Raw genomic sequence first — 18,234 nt, forward strand, 5'->3', positions numbered from 1 at the left:
ACGGGGAAGAGCATAGTGGGATGGGGAGGAGAAAGGTGGAGAGAGAATGGGGGGATAGAAGCAGATGGCAAGCTGTGTCTTCCCCCTTCTCAAACAGCGGACAAGAGACAAACACAAATGCGATTACCGTAATAATAAATTGAATTCGAATAAAAAAAAATGTTGGCTAATATCTTGCGCATGAATATGGAAATGCGAAGTTCTCAAGGAAAATAAAGGTATGACACTTAATAGTATATATAAGACACTTAATAATGATTTCTAAAAAATATCGCAACTTATATCTTGCGCATGAGTAGGAAAATGTGAAGTTCTCGTGGAAAATTTAAGCATTAGAGTCAATAAGATTTACTAATTATGTTGTATAATGAATAGGACCAGGGTTTCTCAATAAAATTGTTCCGAATTCAGCATAAAAATTACCAATATCATACGTCAGCTGATGGACAAAAAAAAAGTCTATCAGAAATAGAGGAAAAGATTACTCGAGGCTTTCCAAGGTATTGAGTAAACGCAGGCAATTTTACACGCCGATCCATGCACACATGAAAATACTGGTAAACGAACATAGTTGCATCTTCAGGTCATCCGAAGGTATTCTGGTCGAGAATCGTCAGGTCACCTGGATATGTAAATATTTTACGAAACTTGGATCGTATCCATGAAACATTACGAAGTATAATACTTTAATTTTTCATAAGGAGAGATATCACAAAGTAAAGCACGAAGTTTAAAATATTTGTAAATTTCATCTTGTATTTGAAGGTTGCGCTAAATTATGAAAATATACGCGCTGGCATTATCTTATTGGATAAATTATTTAACTGAAGTGAAATTGTGACTGTGATATCGATAATGAAGCCTTGACCATAAATCTGTCATGTAAATTTATTCAAGATGGCAGCCCCTAAATAAGATCTTCAGAGACAATGATATTTATAAATATTTTAAAAAATTATTCCAAGTCTTAATGGAAATTGGTCAGATTATGTACAGTCTTAAACAATGTTATTGAAACTTCTTCGTGAATTATGTATGCGAGCTGATATCGTAAACGATAAGAAATATATGTAGAATTGGCTAAATGTATGCGACAATCAACAATTACTCAATTCCAAACAGAACTAAGAGAGCCCATTGTCCAAAAATACTCGATATTGTAAGCTTTTCCTTTCTTAAATCGTTTTATTAGTTAATTCTAAGGGGGAGTCTAGGCCTTTAACAAGGAAACACCCCGTCGTAGATAAAAATCTAATAGAAAATTGAACTATAGAACAAACTTCTACGCATATATCTATAAATATTCGATACAAGATTTGAATTTCTATTTCGTCCCTGTATTGTGTTTCAATATTTATAATAATATCTAAAACATAAATAATAATAAATTTACTTGAAAAAAAAATTGAGTTTTTAAAAAGACGTAAAAAGCGCAAACATCCTGACTCAGAGTCATCATAATCCTCACGTATGTAAGAAAATAGTATGGAAATAACTGTAGTATGATAATGAATCATTACCGTCTGATTTTCAAAAAGTAACATACACACGTTAATTGAGATGATAACAGTTATGCAGCTCAATGGAGGCATCGGAGTGTGTGAAGGCTTTCGACACTGGAATGCTGCCATAAATTTGTGAAGCCCTCAAAACGGACCAACAACTACGTTATAGCAGACTAAACTCCCGAAATGCCGAGGCGTACGATATAATCTTTGAAGAAATTAAAATACAACTTCGGAAGCATAATACATAAAGTGTTTTCGAAACTCTACGTTTCCTGCAGAAAATGGAACGCGAAAGGAGAAAATTCTGAGTTTAAGTCTTCCGACACGTGTTTTTAAGGCAGTTGATTAATTGCCTAAAGATTGTGCAGATAGCAGACCAGTTTTTGGGGCCGTTCAGAACTTCCAGAAGTGAACTCTAGGCATGGGGCTGGAAGGCATTTTCATTTACAAAAGCTGTAAAACATTCCAAACTCGAGAAGAGTTATAAAGTCATATCTGATAACAGAATTAACTGCGTTGGGAGATACAGTGAACACTTCGGGAAGGATTTGGTTTCCCTTGCGAAGGTTGTGGAAAACCACACTTCATTACTTCGGACTTAAAGTATGATACAAAAAGGAAACAATAAAAATTATAACTAAGCGGACAAATAGAGTGATTGTGTGGCTCGTTTTCAATGTTACTCGAGCAAAGCATGTAATTATACGACGCGTAAAAGGGAAATTTAAAGTATCTGGGCTTAAGTTTTTAAATTTCCTACAGCTCAAACTTTAAAAATTTCAGTTCATCATTTGACATGTAACTGTTTTCGCTCCAATTTGAGTCTAGAAAATATTCATTATTTTTCCTTAACATCCATAATTTGAAACCCGCTAAGGCCGGCAAATACAGCTTACAATACGCTGATTTCATATTTTCGATTCAATACGCTGGCTTTTTAAAATCTCGCTGAATCAGGCTTCATACGCCACACAATAACTGCACCTCGATCGGGAATATAACATAAAAACAGAACTACATCTATCGCGTTAATGGCTCTCACAATTCAATCAATCGCACTACGTGGTAAATGGAACTATATTTTTCTCGGAATATCGGGGAATAAAATAATGAATTGGCGTATATCCCTGCAACTCTGTGCTCAGCGTGGAATCAGTTACATACGGATACTTTCAGATAACTGATTCAACAATTATGGAGTAAAAAAGAGTATGATAAAATCACAGTCATCTCTGGGAACTTATTAGATAATATAATATTTGGAACAGTTGAGAATAAATATCACACAGTTTAGGTTTATTAGACATTGATTTGAGCAATTCGCAAAATTGTACCCATTGCTTTAAATTATTATTAAATTGCATATTAAAAATTACATTTGCTATAAAATTATTATTAAATTGTATATTAAAAATTACTATTGCAAAAAAATTATAGCAAGATTCCGATAAAATAAATAATGAAAACATTTAGTAATATGTTTAGCTATAGGCTCTCTTTTCAAATACAAAAGCAAAGGATTAAATAAAAACCTATATTCAAAGCAATACAATATTTCCATTGTCTTGCAAAGCATGAATTTTCATCAGGTCAGAGCCGAATCGATCGATTTAGTCATTAAAATTATTTTTCAATTAAACTGCACCATGCCATCATCACCAACTGTTTCAATTCAGCTACAAAATTCTGTGTGCCTGATTGAAGCTCGCTTGGAATGCGCTAACATTCTGAAAAACATCCTGTAAAACTTCGGAAAGAATATCAGAGTCGAAGAGAAACACACACCACCGTTGAGCTATACAAACACTTGTCGCGCCGCAGAAAAAAGACATTCGCGAAAACACCGCACAATTTGTGCACGTGGGCACCGACTAAAATCAAACAGTTCACGCCCCGCGATTTGATTTCCTTCATTTAATTACTCAGACTCGAGACTTAAAAAAGAATCCGCCGCGAGGTATATGAGCGGGGATACCGAGCGTGCCTAATTAATTCTAATCACGCCTCCTTCGCCAAACTGACAAGTTTCAGCATTTTGACTGTCCGCACCGGAAGCACGAAACTCACATTAGGGCTGGGAGGGAAGAAAGCAGCGAGCACTTTGTGGGAGAGAGAGAGAGAGAGAGAGAAAGAGAGGAGGTTTTGGGAGGGAGGCAAGGAACTTAAGGTGGGAGAAGATGTAGCAGTGGATGTAATCAGCCAAGGATGGAGGCGCAGTACAATGGCCTGAGGAAGGCAACGGGGAGTGGGAGAGCAAGGGAGGGGAAGTGGAGGGGAAGGCGAATGGCAAAGGGTGTCAGGTGGGATGAGAGAGGCCTTAGGAGATGGCTCCATTGTACACACATGGGCACAAACACTAGAGCAAAAGGGGCAGATGGTGTCCCTCAAGAGTAAGGCTAGGGAAGAACGATTTTTGGCTTCCGCGAATTCAGCCAAGATTGAAAAAGAAAATCCCCCAAAATTCCTCTTTAAGGAAGACGGCCGATTTGCTGGTCCCGTCGATAGTTTAACAATTTTACATTCAGGATAGTAGGTCTAGTGAAAATGACGGGAATTGTTGGATTAAATCAGGAATGAAAGAAGGAAGTATTATTTAATTGTTGGGCGTGGCATCACTTGGCTTGGCCTTTATGCCTTTTTGCTTTTATAAAGTAAAATATTTTGATCTAATTTGTATGAAATTTTCTGTAAAAGTAAAGGTTATGTCCACGCTTAAGTTAGGAAATGGAAATATGCATTAGTACTTTAACCTTAAGTCTTAAAAAAAACTTTCATGCCCCATGTGGTTTAAGTGTGGTATTGTTTGCAAGTGGCGTAATCATGGGGGGGGGGGGATGAGGAGTATAGATCCCCCACCAAAGCCTCAGAGAAATTAAAAATATTTAAAAATGTTGTCTAGTTTTGCTACATAATAACTGCTTCTGCATAAAGTTAAAGATCGTTTATCAATATCATGGCAGCGAGACGAGTCAATGAATACCAAATTTTATTGTGTACTAATGCTTTCCCGGTTGTGATGATTTCCCGCGGGATTACAAGTGAAACCTAAAATCTAAGTGCCAAAATAATGTAAAATGTACTTTAGGCACGTCATTTCTCAAATGAATTCTCGGACCCCCCGCTACCTGAGGGGGGGGGGCGTCTCCCCCTTATTATCCCCATCCCTCCCCAAAGTATCTTCCTAGGTACGCCACTGTCGCTTGCTTTCAGGCATACACATGTTTGTTTAGGCTTTTCCATATAACTTACACACTACATAATATCCAAGTCATGATCTGGAACTACATCAATCCCACCTCGCTGCTCTAACGGAACAACGACCTCTTCGTGTTCAACCACGATATTCACCTTTTCACAGCGCTTCTGGCCTTTTCTCAAATCTCAATATGGCATCCTTGAAATTTCACTGACTTCCAGTCCCTATTCTCATTTAGCTGAAATTTCCCTGGCTAGTATCAACAAACCTGCTCATTTTAAGATTTTATGAAGCATTTTACAAAAAATATCACCGTGAACAACAGGTATTCATGTTGCTGAACTACGGGAAGGAGTGGAGATAGGCAATAGGTTAGTGGTTTCCTATTTTTTTAAATTGCCTAAATCGAAAGATTATTACTCCTAGAGTGCGTATTTCATGCTTTTATATTTTAAAATGACAATATCTATTTTTCGCGATTTAATGAAAAGTGAAAATTTTCAACCACGCGAAAACGCGACGGCTTAGTATGAATGCTGAGAAAAGCCCGTGTGACGTCTGGCTGCTGCTGTGTGAGGCCATCTGGGTGAGAGGCTATGAACGCCGCCTGCTTGCTGCCGAGCACGCCGCGGCGGTAGCGTAGAGTACCCAGCTAGCAGGTAGCGCTTGGCTTAAATAAGGATTATTAATACCCTATCAAACGAAGGAAACTTTCCGACCATAGGCATTTTTAATAGGTGATTTTTAAGAGATGTTTCACTGAGCTCTGTGCCACATGCATGCATTGGTAATCTCAGACGATGTAAAACTCCTGACTACTCGTATAGCATTCAGGTCCCTGTGACATCACGTGGAGTGGCATCGCATGGGCGCCAATCTGGCCTTTCTTATATGAGGTTAAAATTGACCATTAACATTCGTCTAAACTGGGATTTGTAAAATTTGTTTTTTAATTCGTATATTATGAATACACTAATGGTGGGTAACGAATTGCAATCAACAATGACTTTAGTTTTCTTATTGTTAGATGAAGGAAACTACCCTATTAGGGAAGAGGGGAGAGGGGAATGTAAAGGGCAGGGGGTGTCAGGTGGTATGGAGCAGAAATTGGAGGCAAGGAGGTGGCGCTATTTTATGCAGACACACACAAACACAAGGCCACAAACTCAAGAGCGCTAGGCAGATGGTGTTCCTCTTCCCAACTACCGCGTGCGCCGAAGGGGAAGCGCTCTTTCCGGGAATACGCGCGGAAGGTAAAAGGCGATTCTTTTTTGAAACAGCTGAATTAATGTGTGCGCGGCGAGATCTTTGCGGTACCCTTTATGAAAGCGGATGAGAAAAAGGAAACACTTGAAACACACACAGCGCCGACGACGTCCCCTAGAGCATCGAGCTTAAGCAAGCAGCTCCGCGTTTTTAAAGGGTTCCCCTCACCCCCCTTCCCCCCCCCCCCGGGATGAGTCCCACCTACGCTGCGCTCGCTCGTCCATTACAGTGAGCTGAAAGTTCTGGGGTACTCGAGCAAGGTTCAACTCGAATTGTGGTGAACGCAGAGAGGCGACGACATCCCGCCGCGACAGCTTTTAGCAGAACCGAATCGTAAAAATATTCGGCGGCAGAGATGAGGTTTGACGGGAAGACGCCGGCCATTAATTCACGGAAATGAAAACCACTACCAGAGAATAGTTGCGTAAAGGATTACTTTAATAAGTTTTTATAAACTTTCTTTCCGTTAATTCACAGCAACGAAAACAAAAACAACGAGAAAAACGAAACAAAAAAAACGAAAAAAAATTAGAGAACAGTTGCGTAAAGGATGAATTTAAGGCAACGATAAAGTTTAGCAAAGAATGGTGAGGCACTTTAACTTTGATAAAGACAGCTTCAATTAAGAAATAGGTGTTTCTCGTTAAAAAGTAAAAAAAATAATTTTATTTCGTTAATAATGAAATACAAGTCGTCAGTTTGATGCAGAACTGAAGCATTGCTTCCAATCAAACGGCCTCTTTTTCGTGACGCATCATTGCATTTCACGATTCGTGCATATTTCCGGTAGCTTACATTGTTTTCCATTCGATTGCTGAATATCAGTTTTGATGCTGCATTAAGAACACGAAGTACAGAACTAATCAGTAAGTGTGTTTAGCCACGGCTCCCTTGAGTCCTTTCGTATGGTAAAGGCAGCCGCGGACACAATTTCCCTCCACACCTACCCTGTTCCCCGATATATCATCCAAATTGAAGAATCCACCTGCTGCTAATGGTTGTCCCTATTCGTCGGCCGTCTTCGCTTATGACAGACAGTTTGGGCTAATGCTTATTGCATGTTCCAAACGAAGCAAGCTGCGGAAGTATAAACAGGCTTTGGGGCAAAATAGGATACATGCGGAAAATCTGAGTGACTGCGTAGCGGCACAGAAATTACTCAAACCGAAAGTCATTTCTCATTCACTACGTCATGAAGAAATAAATACGAGTATATGGCATTTTTGTTTGAGTTCCTCAGTTTATAGCGGCTGGATACTAACAAAGAATGCTAGTGACTAAGGAAATTAATAAAACTGAGCCATGATTAAGGTACAATTCGCTATTTTAAGTGATACGCCAAGAACAGAAAACGTCCATGATGTAACCAAATCATCCGATCAATGAAGGTCATTTATATCGATACAACGATACACACAGTCGATACCAAGATGTAAAATAAGTTATTTAAGATTAGGCTCTCACCAGGTACAACCCAGAATAAATATCAGAGCATATTTTATTCGACATGGAAAACTTATGGATATGTACATACCCTTTTTTAAAATATTTTAAGAAAATCCTATCAGTCACGTCTCAGGCAACTTCAAATTATACCATCGTCAAAAATATTCATCAAAATCTACATTCTGTCACCATGAAATCGTACCATGCATCTCCACACACTGAAATTCTTTGATTATCGTTTGTTTAATATATCATTCCACCTATCCCGTCCAAACAATTATTATAATAAGCGGAGGAACATTATCCTCACGATTTTTCGGGCATTTCGCACTAAAATTGCCAGGAGAAGACGATTTGAAGTTAAAACCGTAAAAAGTTCATTTTGGCGTGGGGCACAACAAAAAGTCAAGTACCTACTTGATTCGAATTGCAGACTATAGCGAGACATCACAATTACGCAGCTGAGAATTGAGTTTGCTGAGCAATCACTGAAGGGAAAATTATGCCAACTACTGTAGTCTACCAGTCTCATGAGCTTCACGCATGCAGTTGTTCAAGGAATGTATGCATGAAATGATACTCAGAGGAAACCGAGCAGTAATCATCAGTACAAAAATCACTGAGAGAATTGTCCATGGAGTTGATGAAGCTCCAAAAATTAAACTAAAAAAGAAATAAATACTTGATTACCTCACTCTTGAATGAGAAAATAACTAATACATTATTAAAGACATTCACCACTGTCGTTTCATGCATTATGTCCGGTGTGCTTCCGTTTTTACCTTCTGTCCTCATTAATTTATCATTTCAAACCGCAAAGTTTTCAATTTTCAAAGCAAAAATTTTTCATCACAACGAAACGGAAGCCCACAGGATGAAAAAAAACGTAAATGTATGCCTAACCGCAAGCTACTAACGATACCACACTTGAATCCCATGGGGAACGAAAGCTTCCCTGAGACTTTCTGTTCAAATATTGATGCATAGTTCCCCTCCCTAACTTAAACATGGACAGAAAGAATCTTTTCTCGTACAGAGAATTTCATACAAACTGAATCAAAGCACTTTAATCACAAAAGCAAAAATGGCAAGAGGTATAAAGGCAAAGCCAAAGTGATTACACAGCCAACAAATTATTTACTTCTTTGATCGACTTCGGATAAAACATTTAGTAATTCACGAGACTATATTTTCCCCGGATAGGCAACTGAAAATAAGCACGAAGAAAACCAAGATCTTAGTATGCAGCAGAAGAGAAGAAGTCAAGACCAACATTAAAATAGGGAGGCAAAAACTGATAGAGGTGGATGAATCCTGTTATTTGGGAAGCAAGATAACTAGTGACGGGAGAAGCAAGAAAGAAATTATCAGCAGAATAGCCCAGGCGAAGAGAGTATTCCACCAAAAGAGAGACCTGCTTACAGCGGGAAACTTAAATATGGAAGTAAAGAAACAATTTATTAGAACCTACATCTGGAGTATGCTCCTATACGGAAGTGAGGCATGGACAATGACCGCAGCGGAGAAAGCAAGGATAGAGGCCTTCGAAATGTGGTGCAACAGAAGAATGATGAAAATCAAATGGATCGACCGAGTTAGTAACGAGGAAGTCCTAAGAAGGGTAGGAGAGAAGAGAAGCCTCATGAAAACCTTAATAAGAAGACGGAACAACCTAATAGGCCACATCTTGAGACATGATGGCCTGATGAAGACAATCGTCGAAGGACAAGTGGAAGGCAAGAATGGAAAAGGAAGACTCCGAACAAAATATATGGAACAAGTAAAGAGAGATGTGAAAGAGAAGAAATACGTAGGTGTGAAAAGATTGGCTGATAGGAGAACTGAGTGGAGAGCTGCGTCAAACCAATCCTAGGATTGTTGACCAGTGATGATGAGGCATATTGCCTTATATTTTATGTTTATATTATTTCCCTGGACCTAGATATATTACCTTTTCCGAGGATGAGATTTAAAACAGAATCGGCGCCCATAGTTTTTACTTAAGGAAATGATACTTTGGTCATCAAAGAAACACATAGGGATTACCATGGACACAGTTTTACTCGCTGTATGAAGAAGGGTAGCCGTTACAGCCGCATTCGCGTACTTCAATTACCTTGTTGTATTGCGAAATTTCTCACATGTCTATTCGGGAGGACTGAGAATTGAAAACAAAGTGAATGTGGTCTTCCAGGAGCTGAAAATGGCACGCAAGTAGCAATACAAAACAATTTAAATTTGACGGTATTGCTCTATTTAGGCGGGATGGTCAGCATCTTATTATCAGAAAGAACGTCCCTAAGCATGAAAGACGAACGTATCAGCCTAAAACCTAGGGAAGCAATACATATTCTTTTAACATTGTGTTAAAAATGAGAAAGTACATTCTTTATAGCCTTGACGCAAGCGAGGGGCAAAATTAACCCCAAAACGATTGTAAGTATAATGGAAAGAATAGAAGAATTCAATCTCTCTATATAAATTTTTTTTTCGCATATTTTCCAGATTGAATGAACTTTTTTCAAAAGTTAAAAAATTTTACTTTTTTCAAGTTGCCCATGGCTAAGTGCAACGCATGTAATTATCAAGCTATCTCCGATGAAACGACTGCGCATAATGCAACATTATGACTTCAATTTCCTGCTGCTGTATCACATATCCCTAGGGAGGATGTTGTATAAGCCATTTTGCTATTACGCTCTGCCCTTGCCTCGCAAAAATCATTATGACGTCATTTTCCTCAAGACTGCTGCCCCGAAGCAACGCATATGATGCACCTTGCAGCCCTTGAAAAATAGAGGAGGGAAGATTGTGTTGCAAAGAACACATAATGAGTTCACCGAGAAGGCTCTGGAGTGAGATTTTCCCAAGGAGCAGTCAATTCTGACATTTCTTAGACGTCAGAGGCATTAAAAATAGCTGCTGATGCAACAGTAAACTCGGGTGAATAATTGTTCGAGAGCTCGTCTTTACTTTTCATAATTTATTTTTTCCATAGCGCTCAAAATTTCAATGGTGAATTACGAGAGTCATCATCCAGGAGGAATTACGGAATCTCACCTGATGAAACGAGTATCGTGATTGGTAAAACTGCAATAAATCGTAACTAATAATAAAATTTTTTGGCTTCTTACACGAAAAGCCAAGTTTCTCACATATTTTAATCGCCTGACTTGAAATTTACTATCAAAAATGTTGTAACAATCAAAGTATTAAGGGATGTGAACCTTATATTTCCAAACTATACTATGAAAATAATATATATACTATGAAGCAGTATTGAATGTCTGAATTCTATCTATTCTGAGAGGCCTAAAGTAGCGTTGCACTGAACCTATCAAAACCATACAAGACATATCACCTGCCTTCCGTAAACAGAGAACTGAGTTTTTGCGATATTTTTCCAACAAATTATCGGTGACCGAAACGAATTAAAAGCATCACTTCGAGTGCTTGAATAGTTTCATACACAATTTCTCACTAAGAAAATTATCGGTCCATAATATAGGTCATTGGAGAATATTACAAGAGCATGAAAAAGGACGGAGGCGCCGCCGCGATAGGAGTCCGTCGCCGTCCCGAGGGTAGGGACAGGAATGGAAGGGCGGGATAGGGTATACCCTCGCCGCAATGAAAGTGAATAGGGCCCACTATTAGTGAAACCATACTTTATTGTGCCAACTATTTTGGAAGATTTTTATATAAATAAGTAAAATCCAAAGATCAAATCGTTGGATGAGACAGTGGAATCGGACACCCAGGGCAGGCCCGCATAGGGCACATTCTTGAGGACCAGGAACCAAGTCGGAGACTTTTACGCCCGCGCCATCCCAAGAGGGGAAGGACTGAGGAAGGAATAAAGGATAGTAGGCATCAGTGGCGCAGCGAGGGGGGGGGGTTTCGGGGATAAAACTCCCCCCCCCCCAAGAGCTCAGAGAAATTTTTAAGTTTAATCAATTTCACTTTATTGGATTGATATCACTAATACAATAGTGTAAGGATTAATAAAATATCCCTCGTAAAGCCGTAAAACTCACCAATTTGAACCATTTATCTTAAAATTCCGAAATTTATTAATCTCGCACATACCGCTTATCCTGGTGAGTGTTCCATACCCCCAAACACCCCGGTATTACTTGCACCAAACCCCCCCCCAGCCTTAATTCCTAGCTGCACCCCTGGTAGGCATCGCCGCAATGAGAGACCAAGCCTCCAAGGAAGGGATAGGTGTGGAAGGGAAGGATAGGGAATACCCGCGCCGATATGGGAACGACACGACCCACTACTAGCGAAACCATGACTTACTGTATTTACAGAAAAGAAAAAAGTTTCTTATGGGGAAGGAAATTTCTACGATTTCTCGTAGATACTTGGATGAGACACTAAATCTGAAGCCATCTCTTGCATCTGAATTGAAGGAAGCAAGGCACGCAAGTGTACTCTAGAATTCTAAGCAATGTCCGCCAGCTACTAGCGTGTTCTGGGTGTTATACCGTTATTTGGGCAGTCACAATGAGGAGACGGGGCCAGAATGCCACCCCCACGGACACAACACTGTGACGGGAAAAACGGGGCTATATCTCACCACATCAGCGGAACAGCAATTAATGCATCCGGCGCACCGTACAGTGATACGAGACTCGTCACAGTTTATGAAGAGCACGGATATTTCATTTGAATACCCGAGAATACAATGGCCACGAAGGACGGCGGGCCCGTCTGTCTAGCTACGAATGATTCAATGCCAATGAAATATTTAATACCCAAACCTTCATCCAACCTAAAATATTTCTTCTCTCGTAACATTCTCTTTGCCGTAAAATATCTAAACAATCCTAATTAATTTCCTAAAATTAAGCTATTGTCAAAATAATTTAAAAAAATATTCGAAGGAAACATTGGCCAAAACTAAAGAATCTAGGCTGCCATCAGACTTAAAAAATCCTCTTCGAGGATTTTTTTTATGTTTGCACATTTTTATAGTAGCAAATATTGCACATTTACACCAACTAGTATGAAGCGTCTCAGCTCAAATTAGATTTTTTACCGCAATAGATTGACACCCTCATTTGGCCCAGTGCAAAAGGTTGAGGTCAGTTTACCTTTAATTTAGCCTATCATGGAACCTTCCAGTTTATAATTTACATCCATCTGAGATTATTTGACAATGCAGGCACAAGTATTACTATACTCCGAGATTTTCACACGGAATTCTTGCGAAAAAAATCGTGAGGAGTATTATTTTAAATCAAAGAATTACGTGACGACTAAACATTAAGATACGTTTGATTATAATCCACGGAAACCTTTCTGGGTGCTGGAGAAATTCCCACGTTCGCCAAATCGCCATATCATTAACAAATTATGTAACTGAAAAATATTTGAAATGCTAGATAAAACATGATTTAAAATCCAGGAAAAGAATGTCACCGGTAATAAATTGTGGGCTTAAATACTACACGATTATTCAGGAAAACGTAATAGATACTTTGTTCGGACAACATAGAAATTCATACATTTTTTAATTTTATCCGGAAAAATGGCGAATAAAGGTATAAAAAATACGATTGCGTTATTTTTGATTCAGTACAAGGCCAATGAATACTATTCCTCGATTTGATTTTTGCTCTAAAATCACGATAGGAAAACTTAGATGAAAAATAGACTCAAATCCACTGTGGTGACGTATCGAATGATTGATGTGGACAAAATGAATGCCTAAAAAGTGAAACAGTAAATGATATTAATACGTAATAGTCGTGGTTTGATACATAAGGTGGTGGGGACTTCTATACCTCTTTATGTGGGTTAAAATTACATTGACATAAGGTCATTGAATAGGCCTGAACAAAATATATTAAAAATAAATTGAATTAACTCCAATGAAAAGAGAAGTTATCTATATGAAACTCAAGGATAAGTAATCAGCAGCAGCTTCTCGTATCTTGACTCATACAACCAAATTGATTTTTGTTGACATTAATTCCAGGAAAATTGGTATTTTTTCTGGTGGCTACAATGAAATATTATATGACCGACTCACCTTCAGTTGATATGATTGTCAAAAACAGGAGCTTATAAATAAACTAATCGAGCAATTAATTACGTTAAAAATGCCACCATCCGATGAAATAATTTAAAACAATAACATAGCTTTGTTTTTTAAAATTTAATTTTCAAAATCATTTTATAAAACGCGATGTTTTAAATTACGACAAAGAAAAAAAAATCATGACTAATGCTTACGGATACCAGGAATTTGGCCAAAACTATGCACCCTAAAGAATTTTATTCTTCATTTACAGCTCCAAGAAAAAAATTTCAGCCAGATGAAATACGTATCAGTACTCGTTTCAAAACATTGATTCTTCTTGAGGTCCAACGCTTGAAAATTTTCAAAACGAGCGACCCTAAGATACATTAATACTGCAACGGTAACTATGGGAAGATATCAATCATCGATTAGACGTATACGAATTTCTTGTCAGATGACAACGGTACTCCGGCGAAAAATTTGAATGACGGAAATTTATAATTCGTTACCACTTCCGTCGCTTACTCAGCAGCTGGGTCTGCCGAATCATTAATAATATCTAACAGATAGTTAGATTGGACAGGATAAAACTCATATTTTCATTTCTTCAAAATGCAAATCATCACTGATTCGAAGCATCCAAGATTTCATCGTTAAAATGATAATACGAATGAACTTCCGTACCATCGAGAAGATTTGTAAGCACCACTTCGATCGGATAAGAGACCGTGGCGCCGATTACATGAAGCCTGAGGGGAACCGAACCCTCCTAAAAATTCGTTATGGGGGTGAGGAAAAAATGTGTCAGGCTTGTCGATTTTCCCCGGAGTTTCCATGTATTGAGAGACGAGTTTTCAGGGTTCTAATGTTGATCATGAATAGTGAGTTTTAAAAACTTTATTAAAAACTTTACTTTGAAAACTTTACTTTAAAAACTTTAAAACTCACTATTTAGAAAATTTCCCGGGGTAAGACCCCCGGTATGGGCCTTCCTAATATTTTTTATAACTCAGTACTCCTGGTGAGAGGGATATCTCATCATATGATGCTAATGGAATTCTCAATCAGATTTTCGTGCCCACGAAGCATTGAACTTACCAGCAGACCGAGAAAACTAATGGACCAAAGATTAAAAAATCATACGTTAATCCTGAGCAAAAAAATGTATTAAAAATCTACGGATTACAAAAAAGATGAGGTTGAAAAATGTATTGACGGCCAAATAAAGGTTGAAGAAATTTACAACTCCAGGGCATATTTAAAAAATTTCAATCGCACTTCAGATTTGATCTCATCAGCCAAATTTTCTCGCGTCGTCCGAATACGATATAAACTGTTCTACATCTACATCTACAAATTACCCTGCGAGCCACCTCTAGGGTGTTTGGCAGGGGGTGATCAATCACCAGCATGCAGCATGCATTTGGACTCCCACATGCACACCACACCGTCCAAGAAACGTCCCGTATAATAACAAACTATACTACTATATGCTGTTAGAAATAGAATATAGAATAGAAATTCAGAAACATGCAGTAAGTTTTACATAGGTTAGTAGGCTACACTACAAGTCATGCAATCTATTTACGCGTTCTATTGCTGCCGTTATAATCTCTTATTGATCGTGGAAAAAATGACATTCGGAATCTGTCTGTTCTGCAATCTATCTCTCTAATTTTTTTTATATGATCTGATATTCCGTAGTACGTTGGCGTCCGCAAGATATGGTTAACTTCGTCAGAAAAGACACTGCTCTTGAATTTATCTAAAAGGTTTAGTCTATTTTTCAATCTACGGTCCGACAGAGATTCCCATCCGAGTTTATCTAAGAGGTCAGTTACACTAACAAGACTATCGTAACGACCTTTCACATACCTGGCAGCTCTTCTTTGCACGCGTTCTAACTCTGTTATTAAGCCTTTTTCATGAGGGTCCCAAACACTGGCAGCGTATTCCAAATGTGGTCTAACGAGGGAAAAGTAGCTAATTTCTCTCACTTTGTCGTCGCACTTTCCTAATATTCTTTTAACAAAACCCATTTTACGATTAGCTTGACCGGTTATTTCTCGAATATGTTTATTCCACGATAGATCATTATTGAGTCTAACCCCTAGATATTTCACAGATTCAACTGCCTTTAACTGCGTGCCCCGAATGACATAGTTACGCTGTAGGGAGTTATTCTTCTTCCAGAAATTCATTACGACGCATTTTTCCAAATTTAATTCTAACTGCCAAACATCGCACCAAGCTTGGATAGCAGCAAGGTCATTCGTTAGTTCATCTATATCTTTGCTGGAACGAATTTCTCTGTAAACTACAGCGTCGTCTGCAAATAATCGTAACTTACTCTGCACTACTTCGCCAATGTCGTTTATATAAAGAAGGAATAGGAGTGGGCCAATGACACTACCCTGAGGAACGCCAGAAGTCACTCTAACCTCATTGGAGACTGCACTGTTTCTTCAAACAAAAGGATGGACAGCATTTTTTTCTCCAGAACTCGCTCATTAATTTCAGTTCACCCGGGTCGAAACTAAACTCTCGTATTTTCGTTTATCTCCCGGTCGAAACGAAATATTTTCGTTTCTTTACACTTACCATCCCTGGTATCTAGGTGTAATTTTTGTGCAGTGAAATAAATATCTTTATTATTATCATTTGTCTCTTTAGTCTAATGTAGTTATTGTTATTAATCATTGGCCCTTTAGTCTAATGAGTTCGAGGAGCAGTGGGGTCACTCCCGTGTTATAGCCAGTTCCATTTCACCAATTGATGCACAAATTGTGCAAGGGAGCATTTCCTTACCTTGCAACCCTCGCATGACGTCACCCCGTAGTGGTAGCCAGACGCTTTGTCTCCGCACACCTTGCAGGGAACGAAGGACTTGGCGGGCGTCGAGCTGTTCGAGTCCGCGGCGGAGAAGTGATGTTCTAGAAGGGGAAGAAAAAGAAAGAACACTTTTAAAATCATAACTGACAACACATGAAAATCATCAAAAATGTTTTGCCTTCACAGGGAAGGGATAATTGAGTGATGGCTATCCATTTAACAATAAAACTTAAAAAGAGGAAACAATTTCGTTGCTTATTCAACGCACCAGAAGGTATAAAATAAGGACTTCTAATACTCTAGGAAATTAAGATACTTGGTATATAGTGACTTTAAACATATTTAATTTAGGGTTGCCTCGGAGTCTTCCGTGGCGTACAGAATTAGTGGAGTTCTCCATTTCATTAGTGGATTTCTCAGCAGCAAGGGTAACCGGCCAACAACACCGCGGCCGCCAGGAGGGAGAGCGCGGCAAAAACACGGAAAGCACCACTTCGAACTGAAGACGCCTGGTGGAATCCTGGCGAAACTGTCGCCACCTCTGACCACGAAACGCGGCTATAACCCGAAAATGGAGAAATCCACTAATATTTAATTTAGTTAGGAACAAAAAAACTACGTACTTGTGCATACGGCTTTTGTCTATTGATTTCAACGCAATGTCATCTTTTCAAGATTTTATCTCATTCCCCCTTTTGAAATTGGCGGTATTGCGTTGGAACCAGTAGAGGGAAATAAAAACATGTAGAAAAGTACAAAGTTTTTAAATTCCTAATCGAGGGAAAATTCTATTGAGTAAACCTAGCAGCGATTAATTTCATGCTTGACTCAGTCTATAACATTATAAGGGGGTATAAATTATTATTTTAAAGGGCTGTTAAAATAGGAGCATTAATAACACGGCTAAATAATAGCCGCCGACATGGAAAATAGGGTGAAAGAAAAAAACACGATAAAATTTCCATGTGCAGTGGATTTTTAGCAACATAATTAATTATCCCATGGTTGATGTAAATTAGTAAAATTATTTGACATTCAAAACTCATGGTATTCTGTAGTCAACCATAAAATTTTATTGCAACTGAAGTATTATTGACAATGATCCATTTCTATCCTAGAATCTAAATCAACGCTGAAGAGATCCTTCTTCATGATTATAAATCGTAAAAAATTAGCTTACACTTGTAAACGTTGATGAAACAAGTAAATTTGACTAGACTTTCGGAAAATTCGGTAAGACTAATTTTCGACTCTCACAGATTTACTCCTAATCTTTGCTTCAACTAATGTTGGGAATTGAAACAATGGGATCCATAGCAGATAAACTTAATTAACTTAGGGCAGTCAATCTCAAGATTTGCATCGGATTTCAGCCCCTCCCCGGCATATCTTCATTGACTTTAATTACGGGCGTTATCAGATGATATCAACAGTCTGGTATCTCCGGAGTCTGCGGCTTAGCCTGATTAATACACAAGCCCTATTTTATCATGAGTCGAAAGCCTGAGTTTCGCACCATATTGAAGCAGTCAATGTTGATTTTATCACCATTTATTTTCGGCTAATGAAATAATTTTTTGCCAGGTCCTTGGGCAAGGATCCTACTCGTAATATTCCTCAAAGCCAGTTGCGATCTATGAACGTTTACTATATGATTTCTCGACGTTAATTCCCTGAATACACTCCGTATCTTTTACATTTCTTCTCATTACGCAACTTTCCCACGCTTTCACGTAATTACCCAGCACTTTTTCTTTCCACAGTTACCGGTTAGGATTGAGGAGAAAAGTAAAGTGAGACCCGAGAAGCGGTTTGTTTTCAAGCGTTGATTGCAAAAAGCACATCCATCAGTGTCTTAGCCACGGAGTATTTGATATAAAGAGACTATGAAGCAGAAAAAGTTAATGCGATTTATGTAAGCTGGTGGTATGAATTTAGATCTCCAAATTTTT

General features: G+C 38.5%; 1 protein-coding gene across 2 annotated transcripts in view; it reads right to left on the minus strand.

The window, feature by feature from the left end:
- LOC124158736 (ecdysone-induced protein 78C) overlaps positions 1-18,234 on the minus strand; it is a 522,961-nt gene that overhangs the window by 82,173 nt on the left and 422,554 nt on the right. For both annotated transcript variants that reach the window (XM_046534004.1, XM_046534003.1), the window contains one exon: positions 16,259-16,383. In XM_046534004.1, coding sequence (XP_046389960.1) covers positions 16,259-16,383 — 125 coding nt within the window. The remainder of the gene's footprint in view (positions 1-16,258; positions 16,384-18,234) is intronic.

Source organism: Ischnura elegans, chromosome 5 (genome assembly GCF_921293095.1).
Source record: "Ischnura elegans chromosome 5, ioIscEleg1.1, whole genome shotgun sequence".
NCBI lineage: Eukaryota > Metazoa > Arthropoda > Insecta > Odonata > Coenagrionidae > Ischnura > Ischnura elegans.